This window comes from Arvicola amphibius, chromosome 2, assembly GCF_903992535.2.
Source record: "Arvicola amphibius chromosome 2, mArvAmp1.2, whole genome shotgun sequence".
Taxonomy (NCBI): Eukaryota; Metazoa; Chordata; class Mammalia; order Rodentia; family Cricetidae; genus Arvicola; species Arvicola amphibius.
The window spans coordinates 62,920,032-62,946,334 of record NC_052048.2 but is presented as its reverse complement, the minus strand read 5'-3'; the positions used below and the strand labels follow the sequence as shown (position 1 = coordinate 62,946,334).

The 26,303-nt window shown below is 43.7% G+C and overlaps 1 protein-coding gene and 1 pseudogene across 1 annotated transcript in view; both read left to right on the top strand.

Annotated features, from left to right (window-relative positions):
• Nucleotides 1-16,087, top strand: part of Exoc6b (exocyst complex component 6B) — a 491,547-nt gene extending 475,460 nt beyond the window's left edge. The window contains exons 21-22 of the mRNA XM_038319126.1: nt 10,629-10,741; nt 14,387-16,087. Of these exons, the coding sequence (XP_038175054.1) occupies nt 10,629-10,741; nt 14,387-14,513 (240 nt within the window). The 3' untranslated portion in view covers nt 14,514-16,087. The remainder of the gene's footprint in view (nt 1-10,628; nt 10,742-14,386) is intronic.
• On the top strand, nt 9,306-9,524 carry LOC119806996 (annotated as a pseudogene).
• Nucleotides 16,088-26,303: the final 10,216 nt, after the last annotated feature.

Genomic DNA, 26,303 nt, shown 5'->3' with positions numbered 1-26,303 from the left:
TTTTAACACTTGATATGCCTTGCATATCAAGGACTCCTGCGGTAGCATGTGTATGGGTACCTGGAGATATGGTTTTCTCTTTGGTCTACTTTGTTTCCCATTGAGATTTGAGAACTGTATGGAACTTTCAGACTGTTGGCCCAAGAAGTGACTGGCACAGTGGCTTTAAAACATCTGAGTTTGAAGCCTTTTGTGAGTTAAGAACTCACAACTCCACTATTTACGGTAGCTGCCTCCTTCATTCATGTCACAGGCTGGACTCTAATTCCGGCCATGTGCATCCTTTTTGCCTTCCCTGTCCCATTCTCACATCTATTTGCCCTTGAAACCTTCCAGCTAGATCTGAGACAGTACTCATCCATTCTTATCTTGCCTTGTGCTGCCGTTCTAGGCCACACATTCATTGCTTCAGATCTTCCTGCCTGAAAACTTTCAAATTGACCTATGTTTATGCCTCTGCAAAGTTTTTCTTACTTAGTAAACTGCTACCATTCCCCAAACATGGAATCAGCACTCTCCATAGCCTGAAGCAAGTACCTCCTCAGCCTGAAGTGCTGCTGCTGTACACACTGGAGAACTCCCTCTAGATGATGTCATTTGGCTTCTTCCAGAGGAAAGAACTGGCTTTGGGAGTGGTGCTGTCCCAAGTTGAGTCCATTTGTAAAGATCTCTTTGTGTGTGTTGCATGAATGATGCGTGCATGTGATGTGTGTGTGTGTGTGTGTGTGTGTGTGTGTGTGTGTATACAGAGGCATATGATGGCTTGAACCAGAAATTGCCCCCATAGACTCATATATTTAAGTATTCAAACCCCAGTTAGTAGAACTATTTGGAAAGGATTAAGAGGTGTGGCCTTGTTAGAGGAGGTATGTTACTGGAGCTGGGCTTTGAGATGTCAAAATCCAGTTAGCTTGCTCTTTCTCTGCGTCGTGCTTGTGGATCACGTGCTCTCAGGTGCTGCTCCAGCACCATGTCTGCCTGCTGCTGCATTGCTTTGCATCATGACGGTCACAGACTTTGAGCTATAAACCTCAATAAATTCTTTATTCTGTAAGTTGCCCTAGTCACGTTGTCTTATCGCAGCAATAGAACTAACTAAAACAGCATGCAACCTATCCAGTACATGAGTTTCTAGGTATCCTCCCGTTTTTGCCTCCTATCTCACTGTAGGTATATTGGGATTATGCTGCCATACCCAGCTTTTATGTGAGGATACATATGTTAAGGATACAAACTCAGGCCCTCGTATTGTGTGGCTTTTTTTACCTGCTGAGCCATCATCCTAGTTCATCCTTCAATCCTTCATGGGTTCAATTCTTATAGAGTTGAGACATTTTCGCTTCCCTTTTCAAAAAATTTCCCTTCTTTTTAATTCTAGTTACTAATTATATTTTAGTGAATCTGCCCAAGTTCACTTTGGAAACAGGTGATGAAACAATTTGCTAAAAATTTCTAACTAGCCCAGCATCTGCCCCTGAGAGTCAAAGGAAAGATCCAGACATAAAGTCTTGTATGCTAAATCCCCCAAGAGGAAAGACAAAAACTCAGAAGATCAATAGCTCCTCCACTCTGTTGGATCAACAGGAAGAAAACAGGGAACTGCAAGCAAACTGACTACCAGAAGCCAAGGAGCAGAAGTAGGAGAAACAGAAACCTGCTAATGGGAACATCTATCACATGACAGATGCTAGGCTATGTATCTTGCTTACTTATGTTATTTGAGGTCCAGAAAAAGTCAACAGTCTAACAGTAAGTATCACTGCCATTTAACAGAAACGAAACCCATGAAGGATTGAACATGGACTGAAGGATTCTGGTAGTCAGTTTGCTTGCAGTTCCCTGTTTTCTTCCTGTTGATCCAACAGAGTGGAGGAGCTATTGATCTTCTGAGTTTTTGTCTTTCCTCTTGGGGGATTTAGCATACAAGACTTTATGTCTGGATCTTTCCTTTGACTCTCAGGGGCAGATGCTGGGCTAGTTAGAAATTTTTAGCAAATTGTTTCATCACCTGTTTCCAAAGTGAACTTGGGCAGATTCACTAAAATATAATTAGTAACTAGAATTAAAAAGAAGGGAAATTTTTTGAAAAGGGAAGCGAAAATGTCTCAACTCTATAAAGATAAAATTCCAGCCTTCCCAGGAAATACTACTGGTATACTGCAGGTGTGAGGGGCAGATTTTTTATTAAAATGGAATCTTCAGAATGGAGAAAGAGAGCAACTTCTGGTTCTTTAATCAATCTATTGATTATTTCTGGTTCTTTAATCAATCTATTGATTACTCTGGTTCTTTAATCAATCTATTGATTACTTCTGGTTCTTTAATCAATCTATTGATTACTTCTGGTTCTTTAGTCAATATGTTGATTACTTCTGGTTCTTTAATCAATCTGTTGATTACTTCTGGTTCTTTAGTCAATCTATTGATTACTTCTGGTTCTTTAGTCAATCTATTGATTACTTTCACGCTTCCACATTTTGGCAGTGGAATTCCAAGTTCAGTTTTATTCACCTCTACCTACTCAAATGAGTAAACAAAGGGTAGAAGAAGTTAGCAAACACTAAGTCTTCCTGCCAGACTCAACTATTCCTAGGCAACTGAGACTCCAGCTTCTTCTCAGCTCACCCAGGGTATAAGAGCTTTCTCTACTTCACCATCTTTTAGTGTTAAGCATGCTTTCCCAGACCTATAGAAAGTGCATGGGCTGTTGGTGCTGGACCCTAATGTCTTCCTTGGGGGGTGGGGAGGGGAAGGCGCAGTGTCAACATCTCAGATACTGGGAGTCATGTAAAAGACATACAGCAGACTCATTTATTTAACGACAGGGAAAAACTTATGTGCCCTCCCAGCATTCAGGCAGTCCAATCCAGTAACATGGTTAATGTTAGTGCTAATTGTGTGGTTGCCCCTCATTGGCTAGGCATGATCAGGACCTCTGACATCACCAGGCAGACTCCAGGATGGCTCCTCTCAGCCTGGTAGGCCTTAACTTCCTACAGGCTGTGATTTGTAATTATGACCTGCAGAAGGTCTACAACTGTTTCTTCATTTACACATCTAAGCGAAAAAACTGTTTTAGTTAAAGTTTTATTGATGTGAAGAGACAATATGATCACAGCAACTCTTATAAAGGAAAACATTTGATTGGGGCTGGCTTACATTTAAGTCCATTATCATCATATCCAGAAGCATGGCAGCACACAGGCAGACGTGGTGCTGGAGAAGAAACCAATAGTTTTACATCTGGATCAGCAGGCAGCAGGAAGAAAAAGTGAGCCACTAGGCTTGGCTTGAGCTTCTGAAACCTCAAAGCCCACCCCTCTACCCCCAACCCCACAGTGACACACTTCTTCCAACAAGGTCACACCTCCTAATAGTGCCACTCCTTATGGGCCAATGGGATCCATTTTCATTCAAACCACACAAGGACCAAAGCCATTCATTATGACTTTGTGATAGTTTTATAGCTTTTTTGTTTCTTGAGAAAGGATCATGTTATGTAACCCAGCCTGACCGCTAAATCACAGTGTAGTCCATAGTAGACATGAACCCATGATCACCCTTCCTCAGCCTTCAAAGTGTTGGAATTGCAGGTGTGCTCCTACATACTTGGTTATGATAGTTTTCCTTGCACTTTCTAGCCAGTTCCTTCAAAGTTTTCATTGAGTACCACTATCGGTAAAATTAATTTTGAAGACTCACTTGTAATATATATTAATGTTTATAACAATTTATTGATTAACTATAATTAGATATGAATAGATACAAAAAAGATATTCCAATCCACACCTTCCTCCCCACTGCAGTTTGACATGGAACTTTATCATCCCTTTTAGAGATGTGTATGTTTATGTGTTTATGCCTATGTTTGCATATACATACTAACCAATTAATATTTCAAAATGTATATTATATATATGGGCTAAGAAAAAGTCACTCATGGTTCTGTATATAAATCATATTTCAAGTATCTTTTCTGATCATTTTAATCATAAGGGTTGTTTATCATGCTGGTGGTTGTGTCACAGATTTTACTTTCTAAAGTGAATGATGTAGAACTTATACCGTGGTTAGGGCTGTTGAGTTCTGACATTATTTTTATGCTTGCTTTTACTTGTATTTTTGATATCACCTTCCATCTAAGGTCTCTTTGCAGTGATGCTCTTAAACTCAGTTAGTTTCGCCTGGGAATTTGTGATAGTTCATTTAACAAATCAGTAATATAGTCCCTAACCCAAACAATAATATACTGGAAGAAAAAAAAAAACAGTCCAAGATGATTGTCCCCTTCTCCTACTACATCTATGGCAGCACTTCCACCCAAACTTCTTACCTGCTGTCTCCCCACCCCTAAAAGGGCAGCTCAGTCAACACCCATCAAGGCTCTGCCTCTGTCCCCTTAGCAAGATGCTATTGTTGGTAAGAGGTGACCACAGGACAACATCATTGGAAAGAGTGTTTGGTACTGTGTCCCCATTCCAGAGACTCTTGCAGGCCCCAGGTGGAGATGACTGTGGTAGGTCAGCCTACCTATTTTTTCCTTACTCTGCCAACATATCTGTAGGAGTGAAAGGCTTAAATAGGCAATCTAGAAACATGTATTATTGAGGCAAATAAATGTTTCTAAAGGTAATGTTTTCTTTAGGAAGAAACTGCTGTTGCCCAGTTGTCCACTGAAACAGAGGTTCATGATGTCTGTGTCCAAGTAGTAGGATTACAAGAATAGCAAAGAACCAACCACATACCCAAGACTCACTTCTTCCCTTCCCTCTTTCCCTTCAGGAGAAAGGAGGTATCGATACCAGATGCTCCTGGAAGCTCCAGGACTGAGCTTGCAGTATAACCATTGTTGCAAGGTTTGGATAGAGATCCAGAGAGCCCTGGAGGCTTCCCCAGTCCCAGTTTTTATTACCTGTGGAAAATCCAGAGGCCTCCTTTGGATTGCTATGAGCCCTTATGTATTGTCCATCTCTGTGCCTCCTGGGCTTCTGTTTGTACAGTAAGCTTTCAGCTACCTAGTTTTGCTTTGAGACACACAAAGAGAGGCAGGGGAGAGGGATGAGCCAGACTGCCAGCCTTCCTTAAGTATCTGGAACCAGAGATTTGTCTAAACTAGACAGCAACAGCTTTGAAAAAAATTTGTACTCGGTATCCTGATCTCCAGAGTTGTCCAGGCCCTAAAACCATTAGAGATTTTCTTCTTAGCCCTTCTCACACACTAGTTAAATTGCCTTTCTTCCAGGTCTGCCTCTTAACCAGCAGCACAAATTTCTCCTTCTTTATCTGCAGATGCCTCTGTATCTTGAGGAGCTCACTCAAGCAGAAAATCGCACCAAACACTTCTCTCTCCTAAAGAAGTTCTGGTGCCAGTTGTCACAATAATGAAGTTCTTAGCACTGCCTCGTGATTGAGTACTTTGCCTTTTTGCTTTCCTTTAATTTAATAGATATGAGAGATCTTACATCTTATCACTCACACACACACACACACACACACACACACACACACACACACACGCTGCCCTTCTTGACCCAGATCTAAAGCTCAACTTCCCTAAAAAGTCAAAGAGTACAGCTTTAGGCTTTCCTGGCATGTGGTGGTGTTTGTCATAGCTACTGGCCTCAGCTAATGCTACATAAAAGCAACCATACATATGATGTTATCCAGTGAACACAGTTCTGTTCCAATAAAACTTAAAAAAAAATAGGTGGTGGTTACAGTTTTCTATCTTCTGCCCTAGAAAATATCTGGGAGCATCCTTGATAAAACAAGTAGAGAGGCTTCCAGCTGAAACTCAATGCCCTTAACTAAGCAATTCAAAGCCATTTGTTCCTTTCTCCTACTTATATCCAAAGTATTCCCCCAGAGAATGGCTTGTCAGCTTGTTTTCCCAGCACCCCCACCCCACCCCTACCAATCCCCACCTGCCTGGCCTGGGTCTATATGCTTTTCTTGTGAACTGTATCATCCTCTTAAAGTATCTTAGTGTCCATCACCCTAAATCTGCTCATTTACTAGCCTCAGTTCAGGACTGGACATGCATCTCACTATCTTCTCTATGTGATACCCAGGAGTGTTTGCTACATTGTTGGTACTGTTTGTTAAAGTTCTTCATTCCTTTTCTGAGGTTTGTCCAGATGTCTGTATCAGGAAACATTTCTGAGGTCATGGAGGAGGCAAACCAAAGCTGTTCTTTGAATTCCCTGGCTAAGGGCATGGGGTCAGGGGAAATCCTGGCAATAAACACAGATGGGTCATGGTCGGGTCTGCTGCTAAGCGGTTTCTCTACAGTCTTTCTCTTGGCATGCCCTCAGCTGTCGATAGAAGCTTTATCTGTGATCACACTCTCAGTTGGGGAACCCTGAGCCTGCATTTGTTCTTGTTATGCCATGCTGTTTCCTAAAAATGTACTTGCAGGTTGTACGTTATGAAAACTGCTTTGATGATGTAATGAGTGTTATCCTGTCAGACTGTCAGAGAGCAAGGGATGCCTGCCTAGTGTTCTGATGTTCCTGTTCTCTGCGTAAGGAGATTGTACTTACAGAAGACAGCATATTTAGAATTTTGTGGGATTATATAGGTATCTCAGACATGCTATCATAATTATCTTGTACTTTATCCTGTTTAGCATGAAGAATTCATTTGAATGTGTATATAAGGTATAAAAGTTTTCCTTTCACTTCAAGGACATTCCTGCTTTCAGAGCAGTTTCTACAAGAATCAGTGGGCCTGTTCAAGAGAAAACTTGTCAACAAATTAAGTCCTTGGGAAGCAGGATGTGGCTTCTGTCAAAGTGTCCATTGCTGTGTGTACCTACCTTTGCTCCTACCATTCTTTGTTCTCTGTGGAATCTTTGCACCATGCTAGAAAGAGGAAGTTTTGACAGTGTGTGGTTGCGTCAGTGCTACCCAGTGGAGCTGGTGCAGACATGACCAGAATCCTCTGGGCTCTTCTGCACTGCTTATGAGTACCTTCCCTTGGAACTCTGAAGTCACATATCCAAAGCTGGGTGCCTTCCTAGCACGGATGAATCTCTCCAGTTTGATCTTCCTTTGTCCTCAGACAGTCTTCTCCCTATTGCCACCTGGAAAGACCCTAGGCTTGGTATACTTGGCAAGTTGGTTTAGAGAAACACGAATTATAAGTTTGGCCCATCTTTATGCTGTCTCACCCTAAAGGTCTTCCCTGAAATTTTTCATTTGTCCTGTTAGAACCTCTCTGTTCTTTGTTTACATAAGCTTGGAAAAGGGGTTTTGCCTTTGAGTCCTTTGGATTTTTCCAGTCTCTCTTAGCTACAAATCAAAAAATAAAAATAAAATAAGTAAATAAAGTCTTTAAGAAGTTTGGTCTAGTTCAAGGCCAGCCTGATCTACATAGTGAGTTCCAGGACAGCCAGAGCTACACAGAGAAACCCTGTCTTGAAAAACAAAACAAAACAACAACGAAAAAGATGTTTATCCTAGCTTCAGGGGAGCCCCTAATTCAGAAACAGAATCAGTGAAGATTTAGAAACAAACAAGGATAGTGGAGGGAAGAACATAATTTAAAAAACAAGCAAAAACAAAACTGAACCAGTTGCATTGAGTTAAACAGGAAAGGGAATTATCCATATTATTTATGACTGCGGTGTTTGATGGTAGGAGGAAGAGTCACAAACAAACCCTGAGCTCCATCTTCATTCCCCTTGTTTGGTTTGTTGGTTGTTATTTTAGTGGTATATACAAACAGTCCTGAGTCCATTTCAGATATATGTAAGGTTGATCAAATTAAATAAAGATGTTGAAAGCCAGGGTTCTTACCAGGAAAACAAAAGAGAACCTGTGAGAGGGTTGAAACTCGAAGTATTTGTGGATGACAGGGTTTTTAAGAGTTTCATATTTTTAACCTGCATATTACATATTAGTAGGCGTGTGTTGAAGAATTTAGGCCCCATATGTTGTCTCCCTAATAACAGGGAACAGAGGTATTCCAGTAGCAGGGAGCACACCTGACACCAAAATCCCTTTTTTCATATCATTCCCCTTAAAAGAATTTTATTTTTACAAAGTAATGGCTGATTGCCACACTGAGCTGGTTTAATAAAACTCCTGTTGTACCAGAAAGCTTTGTCTGAAGTGCCCCAGAAATTATGGGTCATACAGGAACACATGCCTAACTTGCAAGGACTCCTGTTTGCCATGCTAGGACAGTCTGAGTCCCAAAACAGTATATATAAGAATAAGCCATTAAAAGTGGGGATCCTATTGGTGACTACCCTGGTTGTCAGTAGAGAGCCTTTATCCAGTGACTGATGGAGGCACATGCAGAGACCCATGGGCAAACATTGAGTCACATTTGGATAGTCCTGCTGAGGAGAGGGAACAGGAGGGTCAGGAACATCACAGGACAACCCACAGAAACCACTAGCCTGGCATATGGGAAGCCACAGAGTCTGAACCAACAACCAGGGAGCCTGAATGGGACCAACCTAGGCCCTTTGAATATATGTGACAGTTTGGATAGTTTGATCTGTATGTACTCCTGGCAATGGGAACAAGAGCTGTCCCAGGTGCTTTGACTGACTCTTGGGAACCTATTCCTCATGCTGGATTGCCTTGCCCAGCCTGAATACGGGGCGTGGGGGGGGGCTGCTTGGTCTTAGGGCACCTTGATATGCCATGCTTTGCTGAAGCCCATGGGAGGCCTGCCCCTTTCTGAATAATTATGGAGGAAGGGCGAACTTGGGGTTGGGGGAGATGAATGGGGAGGGATGGAGGGAAGGGAGGCTATGGTTGGGATGTGAAATAAATAGCCTAGGCGGATCTCTGAGTTCGAGGCCAGCCTGGTCTACAAGAGCTAGTTCCAGGACAGGCTCTAGAAACTACAGGGAAACCCCGTCTCGAAAAACCAAAAAAAAAAAAAAAAGTGGGAATCTCAGAGTCCATACCAGCAGAAAATGCACACAAGAGAGAAAGAGAAGCATTTCCTAATAGCAGAATGAAAGCTGGACCAGTGATCAATGCAGAAGGAAGGAAGGTAGTGGGATAGCCTAAGTTTGTAAACAATATTGACCATTTCACTTGGTAGTCCATTCATAATTCTTAGTTCCAGCAAGCCATAAGACAAATCAGAATGGGATTCTGTATTGCCTTGTAGCCTAATTAGACAGTGTCTTTACCTAAAGTGGATCAGAAAAGTATCTTCCCTAGATGTTCTATATAAGGAAAAGTATTTAATCAAGAGCAGTGTATTTCTGTCCATTTAAACATTACCCAGGGCACCCCAGCCCAGAAGGGTGATGTGGCTGAACCAGCATCAGCCTCACTATGTCTGCCATTCTCATTTTTCAGACTCTGTTGACTGTAATCTTGCTGCGTATATATACGTGTGCTTATATCTGATCTTTGGCACCCAGCCTTCTGGACAGAAATAAAACTGGGCTATTGGGAATATTTTGGGAGTGTGCGTGAATTGGTGAATGCAAGAGTCATTGTGTTACCATATACTGTATAGAGGTGGCCTTGAGCATCCTCTTCATGCAGTAGCTTTGAAAACTACCTGTGTGTGATTGCCATCAGACTCTAAACAAGGACTTGCTTCCAGAAAATGAAGAATGGTTAACCGTTTTATCTCTGAACATAGATAGAATGAGATAAATTTTAAGATGCTGTTCTCTCTTTTTATGCTATTGGACCAATGAGCTAAATAAATAATTAGTAACAAGTTAACACACAGGAATGTGATTGTAGTGATCAACCTCAGTTCTGTCACTTCAGTATTGCACTCTGCAGATGTAAATCTGCTGTGTCGGGACTGCTCTTCGTAAGGTTGCTGAGGGCATGAAGTAGAACACACAGATGGTGGATTCCACAGGCTCCTTTTACTAAGACCTGAAAATGGTGTTTCCATAGAATGAGACCATCTAGTGACTGGCCTATTTTTATTGAGGAAAAAAAATGTACTACTTTAGTTGTTGTTACTGTTCCTATGAATTACATTCATATTTAAACCATTTTGATTGCTAAATAAATAAATATTAACCGGATGTTGGAGAGATGATTCAGAGATTAAGAACACTGGCTACTCTTGCAGAGGACTCAGGTTTGGTTCCAAGCACATACATGGTGACTCACAACCATCTGTAACTCCAGTCCTAGGACATCCAGTGCCCTCTTCTGGCCTCTAAGAGTACGGGGAGCACCAGTACTGACCCACTGAGGTTAAAGTCACATTGTGGCTCTGGGCTGCACCCACTTAATTTGTTCATTGTTGAATTCTGAGTGCCTCAAGTAGATTTGGTATGCAGAAAGCTCATGATAGGCATTTCTCAAATGAATAAGTGGGTGATTACTATGGGTCCTATATGTGAGGTCAGCCCCAAATAGTTTTTCCATAGTCTGGTCTCTAAGGCTCACTGCTAGTATGGAGTCTCAATGATGGACTTGTCCTTGTGGTGGAAATTACTCTATCATCTGACATTTATGTGGTTATTTTCCTATTTCTAGTGTGGTCTGCAGCTGTATTTGCTTTTATTAGATGTTATTTCTGTGTTTCAGTAGTTAGCTGGTAGTAAAGAATTTTAGGATTTCTGAGGTTCTGGTTTCCTTTGTCTGGTTAACCCTTGGTATGGGGATTGGGGTATTTTTCAGCTATTGGACCTCTTCATTCAGTGGGATTGGTCCACATACCTTGCTGACTATGGACAACCCAACTGCAAGTATCTCCGAGTGAACCCTGTGACTGCTCTGACCCTGCTTGAGAAGTGAGTACACAGCCCTTTGCTCTGTATGGAGAGGTGGGGGAAGGGGTAAAGAGTAGTTAGTATATAAGGCCATTTTCCTGTTTCCAGTGCCTTGAAAAACATACTTGTTCTTGAAGCTAACTCAGGTGCCGCCAGCCATATTGACCATTGCACTTGGTAGTCCATTTGTAATTCTTAGTTCTAGCAAGCCATAAATACAAATTAGAATGGGATTCTGTATTGCCTTATAGCCTAATTAGACTAATTGTCTTTATCTAAAGAAGACAAGGGAAGATAGTAAGATGACATAGTTTTGGTTCAGGCCAGTCTGGTAAGCAAAGGAGCAGGTCCTAGTCCTTGGGGTTTAATAATCTGTAGAGCAGACCTCCTCAGAAATGTGGTTTCACTGAACTGAGTTATATAACACCCAACATCTCAAAGCTAGCCATTGTGACACACAGGTGCCAGTGGTATGCATTGTAACCTGGCTCTGCATTTTGCCAACCTACTGAGGACTGGCAGATCCATGTCAAAGAGCTATTTAAGATGTGACTAGTTAAAAGAGTACTTGCATCAAGGCAGTGTAGAAAGTCCACATGGATAGGCATCCAAGCCTTCTCCAGCCCTAGAAAGGCAAAGGCTAAAGTTCAAGAGGTCAAAGTAGAGCTTTAGACAAAAACAGAAATCAAGGTGTGCCTTTCTTATTGGGCTGGGGGGTGTTGGAGAACATGCCAGATGTAAGCAGAAAACAGAATAGACAAGAACAGTATTTTTGGCTCTTTGTTTGAAGCCAAGAGATATGCTGGGAATTGATGGTTTCATGTTAACTTTCTTCTATGGTTCTCTCTTCCAATGACTTTTCTCTCTAGGATATCTAGAGAGTAAGTATATTGTTCACTCGGGACTTTTTCACCACTTTGAGGCAAGTCCTTCCAGTTTTCTCAATGATAGCAATAACTAAACTAAAATGCTGGTCCTATCAGTGGTCTCCATCCTGACAAACTAATCTTCTAAACCAGCCTGGTGCCACCCAGCTAGGCACTTCCTCTTTCTTTGTGCCTTACAGACCTTTGGTTTACTAGTTCATTTTGGGATGGGAATGATGGCAGGAACTTCCCATCAGCACTAGGGAAAGAATCTCTCCCATCCAGCTTTCTGACATGCTTTGTACTCTTATTGACTCAGGGCCTGCAGTTCAGCCCTGACAGAAGAACTCCTAAGCAAATAACAGCTCTTGGGGACAAAGGCCTATTGCTTTAGGATCTAGAACCCACATCTCCCATGATGATTCCTTATCAGAGGCAAGCGAGGCCCAATGTTCTCATTGCACAGTGGAAATGGGGAGATAGCCTGATGTTTGATCTGGTACTCACTTATCTTGAGGTCCTTTACTCTTCTTTAGGTATGGCAATTGGTGATGTCTCTCCATTCTGGCCTAGCATGCAACAAAGCTGTGTGCTGCTCCCTAGCCATCAGTGAACCTGACATCTTTTCCAACATCGGAATGCAAAGGCTCCCCCAAGTCACCAAAATATCCGCATCTTGCAGCCTCAGAGGAATTTCTTCTCTCCTCTGACCTGTTCCTGCTTCCCCAGAGGCAACTGCTTAGCCAAGCCTACCAGATTCTCTTTCCAAATCTGGTTCTTCCTAGTGAGGCAAGACAGAAGAACCCAGATCATTGCCAGTACTATCTTAAAAAAAAAAAAAAAAAAAAAAAAAGGAAAGTCCCTGTGTAACTGAAAGGTGGCCAGACTAGAGGAAAAGAGAATGTGAGACTTGAAGAAGGATCAGAGAAGGGAGAGTTCACTTAGTTTTGTACATTCCCAAGTGGTACAAACTATCATGTCACTGTGAGCTTTCAGGGCACCTGAGAACAAGATTGCAACCAAAGGCTTCAATGACCAAAAATTTCTTGCCTCTTGACTCTTCTTTTTCTCCTATATGGTACAGGGTCCTCCTCTTGAGCTACAGGCCATATCTAGCTATCTATTTCTTCACTACTGCAGAAAATTATAGCATCAGTCAAGCCAAATGTCCCACAAATATAGAAAGGTCTTCTCTGTTTCCTCTTTCCTGTTTTGTGTTGTCTGGATTTACAGCTTATCCAACAAAAGGAAGGGAGTCCTTCAGAATAATCTAAAACTGCCAGATTCACGAACAGAATTGTGCAGCTAGTGTTTAAAGTAGCAAACTGTGCTCACCAGTGCCTTAAGGACATTAAGGAAAGCTTTCTTTCCAACCCAATCAAGTCATCTGCTCTCCTTCCTAGCCTAGAGCAGGCTTCCACATGTGAGAAGGAGCTCCATGCTGGATGGAAAACTCTAGCCTGAAAGAATTACTCTGAGCTTAGACTGGGGAGAAAAGTCCAGTTAGCTTTGACTGTCACTGTCAAAGAGCCAGACAGCTATGCTTCCTTGATAGTCAGAATGTCCTTATGAACTATATGCTTTCCAGTGGCTATATAAACACAGGTGAGCACACATTGTGCCTGGCATGTAGCATCTATACACGATATAAATTACCTTTCTGGAATTTCTGTCTTGATTCATGGCCTCCAATTATGTTTCTCTTCAAAAGACTCCCCTTAGAGGAGGAAAGAAGGTTCAGGATTGGCCAAAGACCTTTGGGAAGTATGTCTGGGAGTAATTTAGACCCTATGAACTTTCCCCATGTAGCCCTAAGAACAGAAAGCCAGTTCAATTCCAAGAACAAAGGTGCCAGCTAGCCCACCTGACCTGTGGGCTGGGAATCAGGGTGCAGAGGCTAGACCACAGTAGTCATCAGCATTGGATGCCATGTATAACAGGACCTTTACAGAGAACAGCATAGTCCTGGACTCTGTCCTAGAGACTGCAGTAATGTCAGTTTGGCCTTACTTTCTTTAACCCTGCCTTCTCATTAGGGCCATCCACTTGACAGAACTATATCCATTATTTATACTCCAGTAATATCATCTGTAGAGCTTTAGTAGAACCCAAAACAAAAATTTTGAGATTGTACACAATCATTGAGAGTTCAGGCTGTCTCTCACATAAAGCCTAACTTTATTAACTGGGAAGATGCCCTGCTTTTCTCAGTACTGTGTACACATGGTATCATAGAACTTCTCACCCATATTCCTGAAACTAATGATGAGACTAACTCCTCATTTTTCCAGGGCCATGAAAGAGTGATCAGTTAGAGTTAGTAGGGCTTAAAGATGCACAGTGGCTCTTTGGTGACCTATGATCTCCTGCAATTCATTTTAAGACAATATTTTTCTGCCTTACCTTCCAAATTCCATCTCTTATGTTGAAGCAGGATAATGAAATAAGTGCACTCCAGACAATTGTAGGAGTCTGCTGGCCAGCAGAGCTGTTACATGTCTCAGACGTCTAGAAGGTGCTCATCTGAAGACATAAGGGTTGACCAGGTGGGGAAGGTATGAGGATAAGGACCTGACCCTCCAAAGCTTGCTCTTTATCAAAGGCAAATGAAGTCAGGAAGGTAGTGGGTGCCTGAAGGACAGCTTCATAATGAGTAGGTAGCTAGACAATGGGAATATTCTTGGACTCTTGTACTCTGGGAATGGTTAAGATGCATATTGCCATCCGCCCTACTCCCTGCTTGTTCTTTGTCTGGTACTATCTCAAACACCTTGCCCCCTTTCTCTCCTTCTCTATTTAGGATGAAAGATACTAGCCGCAAGAATAACATGTTTGCACAGTTCCGGAAAAATGAACGAGACAAACAGAAATTGATTGACACTGTGGCCAAGCAGCTCCGAGGACTCATCAGCAGCCACCACTCCTGAATGTTGGCCTTGTGCCCACAGAGACCATTTGCCATAGCCCCTGTCCAGGATCTCCCCTGGGCCAGCCCTGCATTTGTGCATTCTTCCTCAAAGAGAGCATATGTATTTTTTTATTAACTCCTGTACAGTATTCATATAACCTTTCCCTATAGTAAGAGAGGCACAAGAATAATCAAGAATATGAGGGGCATAGTGATGGGGGGGGGGCTGCCATACTTTCTGTGTTATCCTGGAAAAGATACACTATCAGTGCTAATATGATGAGCTTCCTCTTATCCGGGGCCCCACAAATTCGATGGGTACCTGTGCTGGGAGTTGAGATAAGGAAGTAAAATATGTATCCTGTTTGCTCTCAAGTGCTCACTAAGTGCATAGGAGAGCCTGGCAGACATAGCTATGTAGTTTACCAAAGCCAGCCTTAGTTTAGGGTATGTATCTGCCTCATTGGCTTACTTAATGGCCATAAGAGTGAGGCATGTGGCAAGATGACACTTCTACTCTGGTGCCATAGATGGCAGTTTCATTAGTGGAGTCTAACCAGACCTTGTGGCTGGTGAGGGGTAGTTAGCTGAGTAAACACTTGGGCCCATGCTGAAAAGCTAGTTGTCTCACTGGGTGAGTTGTTTTTCTGTATCTTGAAAGCCAATTTGGGTCCCCAAGGAACCCAGCTTCTTTTCCATTCATCTCTGTCCCTTCTTTCATGACCATAACACTTGGTTCATAATATAGATCAACAGTGGCTTTTGAAGGTTCCTGAGGAGAGTCTCATACTTGCCTTCTGCAGCAGCATCTACGTGGTCTGAACCCCCGAAGCCTGGAAACAGCCTGGGTGCTTTCACCTTGAGGAAAGCCTGATAACTTCTTGAGATTGTTCACTTACGTTTTAACAACAGCCTTCTGGCTACCACCTTTAAAGCAAATGTCCTACATGATGGGCTCAACCTCCCCAGGACTGGATGTTTCTGGGAATGGATCTGTCACCATGGGGTAGACAAGGTCAGCTGTAGCTGAGGTTTGTTGCCTCTGACCCAACTGTCATCAACTAAGTCACATCATAGAGACAAAGCTCATCTTGCTCAAGCCCAGGGCTCCCATCTTCTGAGCTGTCCCTTGGCTTTACCTCTTAGTGCTTTCCTAAAGTCCTATCTTTAATCTCTGGAGCCTGGACCAGCCAGATAGACTACTGAGACATGGCCAGGGCTTTACTGTGCCATTAGTCAGAGGTGTCTGTGCACTCAGACAGTTGTGGAAGCTGTTAGGCTAACTGCTTATAATTGCTTCATAGAACACTATCCAAGATGTCACAAAAGTGTTCCCACTTTCAGTGATGAGCAGAAAGACTGGTCAAACTCTCATTGCCTGGGACCTTCTGGGACAGCAGTACTTCTGTATCTCTCAGCCCACTGTAGCCTACCCCATCTTGAACACACCCCACCCTTACCATAGCCATCTTAAGTACCAACAGGAAGAGACTACTGTACAGAGGCACAGCTTCCTATAATGAAAGATCAAGCCGCTCAGATGCTCTGCAGATGCCTGCAAGCCTCATCAATGGGCTACACAATGGTGCAGAGATTCAGAAGGAGAGTCTTTTTTTTTTTCTCATGGTTTATTTTTTTATATTTAAAAATTTCCATCTCCTTCCCTCCTCCTCCCCCTTCCCTCCCCTCCTCCTCCCCCTTCCCTCCCCTCCTTCTCCCCCTTCCCTCCCCTCCCCTCCACCCATACCTCCCCTCCCTTCCTCTCAAGGCCAAGGAGCCATCAGGGTTCCCCACTCTATGCTAAGACCAAGGTCCTCCCAACTCCCCCCAGGTCCAGGAAGGTGATCGACCAAGCTGAGAAGGCTCCCACAGAGCCCGTCCATGCAGAAGAATCAGAGCCCAGAGCCATTGTCCTTTGCTTCTCAGTCAGCCCCCGCTGTTGGCCACATTCAGAGAGACGGGTTTGGTCGCATGATCCATCAGTCCCATTCCAACTGGAGTTGGTGATCTCCCTTTAGTTCTGTCCCACCGTCTCCATGAGTGAACGCACCCCTCTCGTTCCTGACTTTCTCCCTCATGTTCTCGCTCCTTCTGCTCCTCATCAGGACCTTGGGAGCTCAGTCCAGTGCTCCAATGTGGGGCTCCAGAAGGAGAGTCTTATAAGCACACCCAAAACTTGGTTAGCCAAGGGAAGGCAGAGGCCTGTGGGAAAGAAGACAAAGTGGTGTCTCCAAGCCCTGGATTTGTTGAAGAGGCAAGAATTGACTCCACTAACCTGAAGTCCTGCTGACTGAGAAGGAAGGAATGGCCCTTTAGCAGTGTTCGTCAGCTTTCAGTGGAGAGACTGCTGGCCTGCCACAGCTTTTGTCCTTCTAGACGCCATCTTGCTGCTTGTCTAGTCTCCACCTCTGCCCTAGAGGAACTGTCACAGAATAAATGCAAACAGGTGGAGGAGCAGGACCACTCTGCCTTCCACAGCAGAGTCCTGCTGACGGGAATTTCATCCAATCTCAGGGTGTGTGAGCTTGGCCACCAGGCCTTTCTCCTCCTGCCTCTGCATCTTCCTGCACGGTTCCCTAACAAAAAGCAGCATGCTACTTCTGACCTGTGAAAGCCAGAGGCCTACAATGTCAATGTGATTATGAATTGAATTGATGAAGTAGAACTTTTTTTTTTTCATTTTATCCATAAGGCCTAAAGCTGAGCTGTCCCTGAGGACTTGAACACAGTTTGCATGCCTGTAGGCCTCAGACTCTGTGGCCTTATCTCAGATGCCTGCAGGCATGCATATCCTGAAGAGTCAGGTGTGGTAAAACACTGCTGCCTGAGGGTCTGGCCTTCCAACCAGATCCCTATCCCTGAAGACAGTCTGGTTTGTGAGTGGTGGTTAGGCAGAGGCTCACTTACTTACTTTTACCATTCATGGAGGAAAAAAAACCTTTAAGTACTAGATGAGCCTGGTGTGGGCTGAGAAAAACAGGGCCTGCACATGGGAGCCACAGAGTCACTGTTAGTAAAAGGAGTGTCTCCCAGTGACTTTGTCATATGCCAGGTCCACCGGTCCATTTGCTCCACAGCTTCTAGCTCAGTAGGTCCCAGGCCCAGGGGTGGCGCTGGCCAGGAGTTTCCTACTTAGCCCTCTGAGTGCAGGCTTGGTTGGCTTCACCAGGTCTCCTCCACACTGCTTTTGCTGTACCCGCCTCCCTCCAACCCCCACCCCCTCCTTTATTCATCTGTCTTTCAGCCACTCCTCACTGACATGTTGGAAATAGCCTTTTCATTTTGCACAGTTCCACATTTGTGGGAGAAATGCAGTGAGATCCATCTGTACCTCTAAAAGGAACCTTTTCCTCTCATGCTCACCAGGAAAGCAGCTCCGCTGCAGGCAACTGCATAAGGGGGGCTCCTCTGTGGAAAGAGCATGCGTGTCCCGTTGCCCTGTATACCTTCTTCTTTTAACTGGCATTAAATATGAGAATCTACATACCTGTTCCAATAACCACTATGTTTCTTGTGAGGTTTTTTTTATTCCTTTGGCACAGTGTGACTCTGGTTTGTGATAAATATTGAGTGGCAGGCAGTGTGTCCCACTCAGCTGACTGAGGAGCAGAGCAAGAAAGGACCTGGTGTGGTGAGGCCCTATTGTGACCTCAGGTGTTGTTAAGATGCATAACAGACGCTGGCACAGCCACCAGGAAACATACATTGAAGTGCCCTAGTGTATGTGGGGTACTGGGGTGGGCTATTTACCTACTCTATGGGGACAGGCTCCAGCCAAGTAAGAGTGATACAGGATTATCCAGAGCAAAGCTAGCCTGGCAGCAAGGGAGCTGAGCAGTAGGCCATGTAAAGAAAGGTCTGAAAGGAAGATAGGAGAGAGAGCGGGTGCTCGTCAGCATGGCCTTCTGATTTAACTGTAGGGCACGGCAGGAGTGCTTGAGGTGCAGATTGCATTAGAGCTTGAAGTTGCCCCTAGCCTGTTAGATGCTGGGAGACAGTGAAGGCCCTTTGGGCACTTGGCAACCATGGTGAGTAGAAATGTCCATGCAACAGGACCAGCCTGCTTACCCTCAGAAGAAGCTGGAAAGAACACCAGGCCACCAGCCTGACAGTGTTGTGGGCTTTGCTGACAGAAGACCTGGGCTTCCATTCCTTCAAAGCGGCCTGCTAGCTGGATCATCTTGAAGAGTTCATTTGCTAGCTCGCTAGTGAGTTAGAGTGGTTTCTAATTTATGGGAGTATTGTAAAACGTGAGAGCTGTGGAGGTTGCGTGCCTGGCCTGCCGTGGCCATGCACGGTTGAAGACCTTGCCATCACTTCCCTCCAGTTGATAGCACGCCTCTCAGTCTCCTGGTTCCTCACCAAGCCCAGGACAAGGCTGGTGGGAGATGTGCACCTCACACCCCTATGCAGGAACCAGGGCCACCAGCTGCCGGCTCTGAGTAAAGCCAGCCTTCAAGAGAAGCCTGCCCTCATTCCACGTGGGGCCTCCTCTGCTCTCAGTTCTGTGCCAAGATATATGCTCCTCCTGATAGCATGGCATTCGTGGGTTTTCATCCACCCATGCTTCTTTCTTTTGGAAAGCAGTTGTGGCTTTCATCAGTGTCTAAGAAAGAGGCATGACTAAAATACTCCAAATGATAACAAAATCCCTTTAGAGATAGATTTCCCTGTGAGTGAACACTGGAGGCTCTGAACCATGACTTTCTCTCTTTGCCTCCCCAAGTGCTGGCATATTTTGAAGACTGATGCTCACTCTTTTCAGGAAGAAGCCCAGGTCACTCCAAAAGATCAGAACAGCTTGTTTTCACCAGTCATACCAAGATGTTTACTGAGGTTCCAGAGGGCTCTGCACTTCGGGGCACAGGGCAAAGGGTCTGGTGTGGTCGTTGGGCTGTCCCAGGCTGCTCACCCCAGAGCATCTTCCACCATCTCTGAGCACCAGCCCAGGAAGGACCAGCCGCTCCTGTGGGACTGATTCAAACCCAGGCATGTTTTTTCACAGCTGGGCATCTTTTTTGCTTAGCAGGCAGGGGAGAACCAGAAGAGCCTCTGAGAGATGAAGCAAGAAGAGAAAGAGCCAGGCCTTCCCCTGGAGGCCTCATTCTGAGGTTAATGGGCAGCATTTGTGGGGAATGAGAGAGCCTCCCAGCCCAAGGGACCAGAAGACAAAGGCTCTTGAGGAAGTGCAAGGAGGAGGAGGAGAGGGGCCAGGACCGGCATTGTGTGGCAGAGCTCCCCCTCTATCTGTTTCAATCACTGCAGGGTTAGGGTTACCCTGCATTTGGGGCCCCACTGCATTGTGGGGTCTGACAGCCCTTGTGATGGTAATGGGGGCCTCTCCCAGGGTACCCCTTCCTCTGCCAGCCCATACCAGCTTCCAGAAAGGAATGAAGTCCATTCCCTTGGGGTGGGGCAGATTGCAAGCCCAGAACTGGACCTAAGATAGCAGCCCCCTCCCAGTCTGCTAAGTGTACCTTCCCAGCCCAAGTCATGACCTTTCTCCCTCCAGAGCTCCAGAAAGGGAATGGAATCTGAACATCGAGCTGCTTTCCTGGCCCTGAACAATCCTCCCTTTCTCTAGTCTCAATGATGGGTCTATTCCCTCCTGTAAATGGGTCTCGCCATCTCCAGCGTTCACCTTTGCTTGGAAGGGTAATTAACTACATCTCTCTCTTGTTCTCCCTCACACTCCCCTCTCTGTTACCAGGCTCAGATAAAGCTGGGTGGATGGCTTTCTCTTCCTTTCTGTTCCGTGGGTTGCTTATTTCTAAAGCTAGTGAAGGAAGGCATTGCTTCCCCAGCGAGCCCCTTCCCTAGAGAGCTTGCTGGGGAAACCACTTCCGCAGGCACTGGAAAGGTGCCCATGACAGCACCTCTAAATTTTTCAGCTCTGAACTACCAGTTCACACAGGTGTTTTAGGGAAGAGGTTTTCAGGAGAGAGCTTAAGGAGTCAAGTGGAAGGCTACATGGGTTCTGGACACTGAGGGCAGATGTGCATTTACACATAAGGCAAAGTAAAACCACATCATCAATGCTTCTTAGAAACAGGGAAGCATCAGGTGCTGGGCATCAGGACAGCAACCAAGCAACCAAGTGAGAAGATGGGGACAGGCCCATCCAGGAACAACTGGACACCAGGCTGGTGGAGAGGCGGGTCATCTGGGCAGGTGGTCCACATCAGCAGGAAACTAAGCCTCTGACTAGTCATTTCTTGTTACCCATGGACTTGTGGGGGGGAGGGGGTGTTTGTTTTGTTTTGTTGCTGTTGTTTGCTTGCTTGCTTGCTTTTGTTTTTTTTTGAAACAGGGTCTTACTATTAGTCCTGGCTGGGATCACCATGTGGACTAGGCTGGCTTCAGACTCAAAGCTATCCTCCTTAGTGCTAGGATTGAAGGTGTGCCACCATGCCTCGTGTGGTGTTTCTGTGAGATAATGAATTCTGCAAAAGCAAGAACACTGCTCCCGTCTGAAGCCCAGGCACACCCAGCACAGCAGATGTTGCATGGACACACATGACCCAGGAGTTGCGGTATTGGAGCTGGCTAAGAACCAGGGGGAGAAGGCTCTGAGGACAACGAGTCCTCAGGAGAGTCTGCCACTTGCATTCTTTGGAACTGCTACTTCGTGGTAGATACTTGATAAGCAAACCAGCCTTAAAGTTCATTTCATTATGATTTTAAAATTCTCTGTAAACATGTGCTGTCCTACTTTATTTATCTCACAAGTAGAGGAGCAGGTTGAAAGCAGATGGGGTCAAGAGAAAAAGCAAGTGACAGTTTAGTTCCTGATAAGTCCTGAGATGTGTACTCATCTTCATGTGTGTGGAGTGTGGTATGGTATGGTGTGTGTATGTAGCTAGCAAAATTGAGGCTTCCTCCACTTAATCCTAATCTTATTTCCAACATATAATGAATACAACAGTATAATGAGATTTTTCAAATGACTGGAACATGTATGTACTGACCACCCCCCAAAAAAAGATGACGTAGTATATTATATTACGGTTTTATTTATTATCAATGCATCTAAAGTCTCTTCACACTTAGGAAGTCCATAGCACCCTGTCTCATGGTTGGACTACACCTTTATACACCATTTCTGAACTGATCAATATTCAGAATATCCCTAGCATGTGACTACTATAAAGTATTGCAAGAAGATTCTGTTTGTATCTTAGGTATTTTTATAGCATCAAATTTAAGTAAGACATATCAATGAGTTGGTTGGTTTAAAGTTGTAAATGTCAATATAATTTTTTAAATCACACTTTATATTCTCTGCAAGATCTGGCTCTGTTTCTCTGCCCTCAGCACAAACTAATATCAGTATTTTTTATTCTTGCCAACCTTTTAATTTTAAGAATAAAGAAATAATAAATGGTATTTCTTTGTTCTAATTAACATCCTTTGATTTTCATTGAACTGGGCATCCGTCCATTGCTGGCCTTACTATTGTTGAACTCTTCTGTGTGGTCTGTCACTTTTTCGTGTGGAGATTTCAACTACTTGTTTGCTTCCCGTGCTCCCCCTAGTCTGTCTCTGAGTTTGTCCATGATGCAGGTGCATAGTAGTTAAAACTTTATTTTCTAAATAACAAAAAACAACCCAGAAAGGGAGATCTAGAGGCTGAACGGCTAAAGGTGCTTTCTAGGGAACTTGACTCGGTGACTAAACCACGTCAGTCTGTCTTCTTTCCTTGTCACCCTGCCTTTCCTGTAACGAGACCATCCCAAATCTCACTTCTCTCACACTGGCTAACCCACAGCCACTTGGTCACCTTTCAGGTTCCAGGCTCTTCTGAAACCTGACTTCAGTGGCCATCTTAGTAGAAAGGGTCACCAAGTCTCATAGCCCCCAGCATTCAGAACTCTCAATCGGAGGCCATGCCATTGGGTTGATCAGGAATGTTCCATGGATAGACTGCCCTGGCCTGTGTAGCAAACAGTATCTACAGAGAGAGTAAGGTTCCTGTCAGCAGTCAGGCCCCACTGCAGATACTGAAGTCACAGTCAAGACCCACCCTGAGCAGTACCCTTCCCATCATGATGACAGATGGAACCCTGAGGATCAGCCACCCCCATCTGCTTGTGAGGTTGAGTGGGTTTTTGCTGTTGAAACGTCGTCTTTACAATGATTGTATTTCATGATGATAATTTCTCCACCTCAGAATATAAAAATACTAAGTCACGTTTTCCTCTGCTGCTTCACTTTTTAATGTATTATTCCTTTAATAGTTTTAATTTTACTGTGTGATGAAGAATGCAGCAGACCTTTGGATTTTTCTTCCGTGTGACTTCTCAGTAGTCTCACATCTTTATGGTGTGACTCCTCTGGCTCTGTTTCTGGGTTTTCCACAGTCTCCACTCATTCCATTTCTGTGCATGTTGTTTAAGCACCATATTTCGTGCCTGCTTCCATGTCAGGTCATTGATTTTCTGTGCTGTGCTTTTTCAAAATGTTCCAGTATAAATTCATAATTTATTAATTTCAAGTTTCAAAATTCTATAATGATTTTTGACTAAATATAGATTGAATGAATATATGAAACAATGAATGGGAGTTCACATTTCTAGATAGCTTAATATTTTCTGCACTTGGATTCTTTTATTTATTATACTACTTAATGTCTGATTTTTCATTAACGTTATAAATAAAATTTCCCTTTGCATGCTGTGTTCTCTCTTCTTCTTTTTACCTCCCTCCCCAACACCCCCCCCCCGTGTGTGTGTGTGTGTGTGTGTGTGTGAGAGAGAGAGAGAGAGAGAGAGAGAGAGAGAGAGAGAGAGAGAGAGAGAGAAAGGGAGAGATGGAGAGAGAGAGAAGGGGGAGAGAGAGAAAAAGAGTGGGAAGAGAGAGAAAGTTTTGCTGTGTGGCCCTGGATGACCTGGTACTTGCATAGCTCAGAGTGACTTCAAAATTGTCATGATCCTCTTGCCTTGGCCTCCCAAGTGCTGGGTTTATAGGCATAAACACTCTTTTTTGTCTTGACTATAGGAACAAAATGTACACAAGTGTCAGATTGCCAGAGCTCTTAGGGTCTGCTCCTTCTGGCAAGATCTGGAGAGCCAGTGTTGTAGTGATGTGGCAGTAGCTCAGTGCAGCTACTATTGCAGGGAGCCATTCAGGGCTTGGCTTGTAGTTCCAAAAGCCACAAAGCTCTGAAGTCAGAAAGTTCTTTCTTGAGTTATTTGATGGCAAAAACTGGATGTAATGTGAAGCCAAGTATCACTTTCATTTATTGCTTAATACAGATAGGTAAATACAACAAAATAGGTAGCGTTTTGTTATGGGCTATTTCTAAAATCTTGCTGAAGGACTATGTGGCCATCATGCTATACTGTCTTTCTGAAATAAAGTCCTTAAACACACCTGGCCCCAAAGAATTTGAAAAACACATTGTAGATCAAATATTCCTATGCTAAGAATATTTCCTAGATAAACTATACACAAGCATAAAGGAAGCATGTCTGATAATGTCTCGTATAAGCACTGCTTACTAGGATAAAAAGCAGACATGTTGTTCATCAGTGGGCTACTGGGTCCATTATCATGCATTCACCCAGAGATTGCTGTATAGCTGTTAAGATTAAAACTATAGCTTTGTGTGTCAACATGCTGAATCAAAATGAGCTATCCAATAAAAAAGGAAGCCAAAGAATGCTAGAAAATATATTACAGTTTGAATTTTGAAAGATAATTCAAGGTAATGGCTATCTCTGAAGAGAAAGGGGACCACCTGATGACATAACAATGGCATGTATTCTGCATTCCGTAGTAAATGAATATCACAGAGATCTGAGATGCTTTTACAGGTCCAGATTGGCATTCTATACAATCTGTTGGTGCCTGCATAGTGTATTAAACTATCTATTCATTCTCTCCTCCCCTTGGTTTGTTGAGACAGGGTTTCTCTATGTAGCCTGGCTGTGGCTGTCCTGGAACTCTCATTGTCCACCAAGCTGGCCTTAAGTTCACAGAGATCCCGAGTGCTGGGATGAAAGGTGTGCACCACTACTGCCTAGTGTGTCTATTTGTTCTTGTCTAATTTGCTTTCACTTTCTGCTGAAGCAAACATCTCTGAGATTATTTTCCATGCATATAAATATCTCTGTAGATAAAGAGAAAATGCTTTAATAGATAATGTCATTTGTCTTTCCATTTTATTTTTTTTATTGAGAATAGATTTTTTTCTCATATAACATGACTATGGTCTCCCTCCACTCCCAGTTCCTCTCTACTCCCCCCCCCACTTCAGACAGTGCTGAAGAGATGGCTTAGTGGTTAAGAGTGCTGTCTGCTCTTCCAAAGGACCTGGGTTCAATTCCCGGCACTACATGACAACTCACAACCACCTGTAACCCCATTTCCAGGGGATCTGAACCCGCACATAGACAGGTAACACCAATACACACAAGAAATAAAAAATGAATCATTTAAAAAATACTTAAGAAAAAAGGCAGACTTCTAAGGGATAATAAAATATATATAAGATAAACAAAAATCCCACATCAGAATAGGACAAAACAAAAAGAAAGAAAAGAGATCTTTTAAAAAAAAGCACAAGAAACAGAGATGCAGAGACCCACTCATTCATAAAATCTGGGATCCCATAAAAACTGGAAGCTATAATACGTATACACAAAGAACCTATATATAGGGTAAGACAAAGGGATAAAAAAAATTAAAATTGAAAAAAAAGGAAAAAGCCCTGATATCTTTTGGAGATAAGGAATCTCCAAAGATGCTGTTGAGTTAGTTCTCTGTTGGCTGTCTGCTCTGGGCAGACAGCCTGTGAGAACACTGTCCACGAATGGAGATGGGTGCTAATGATGACTATGCTTATGAGAAAACTCCAAGAAAACAAGACAAGAGTCTTGTGACCTCAATTTCCTTAAACATAGACTTGGTCTTGGTATATGTTTTGTGTCCCTCCCAGGTGTAGCGGACAGGAGTGAGTTGACTTCGCTGGTTGTTGTTCATGTGCCTCTATGGAAAAACATGTTTGTCCTTGTGATTGCGCACTTTACTCGGGTGACTTTTCTTAACCCGCAGAGTATAAAGTGTCTGAAGCTTTGGATAAAGTTGGCCGCTGCATGTGACTTTAGTCCGTCTCGTTTTCAGGCCCCTCTGCCAGGTTCATGCAGCCAACTCGAGTGGAAAACGGCAGCTTACCCTTAAGAATAGTTTCCCAGGGAGACTCCCCTGGAGAAAACTAAATGTTCATTTGCAAGTGGTTATCAACTGGAGATTGCTTTTAGGTTAGGGATGAGGGCGTATCCCTTCTCCTTTCTAGGACCTCATCTGGTACAGACCCATGCGGCCTTTGTGTGCTGCCCCTGTCTCTGTGAGTTCATATGTGTATCACTCCTGTTGTGTTTAGAGGACCTTGTTTTCTTGGTGTCTTCCATCCCCTCTAGATATCCCACTATTCTCCTCTTTCTCGAGGTTTCCTAAGCCCTGAGTGGAGGGATTTGATGGAGATATCCCATTTAGGATTGAGTGTTTCAAGGTGTCTCACTCTCTGCATGTTGTCTGACTGTGGGTCTCTGTGTTTGTTCCCATCTGCTGCAGGAGGAAGCTTCTCTGGTGATGGTTGAGCAAGACAATGATCTATGAGTATAGCATAATTTCATTAGGGATCATTTTATCGTTATGTCCCATTAATAGAACATTAGTGTTTGGTTTTTATTCGTTTGTGTTTGGGTGAAATTATCTGTAAATATCTACTGGGTTCATTTGGTTTACGATGTCAGTCAGCTCCGGCATTTCTCTGTTTGGTTTTTGCAATGGTGAGTATTAACATCTC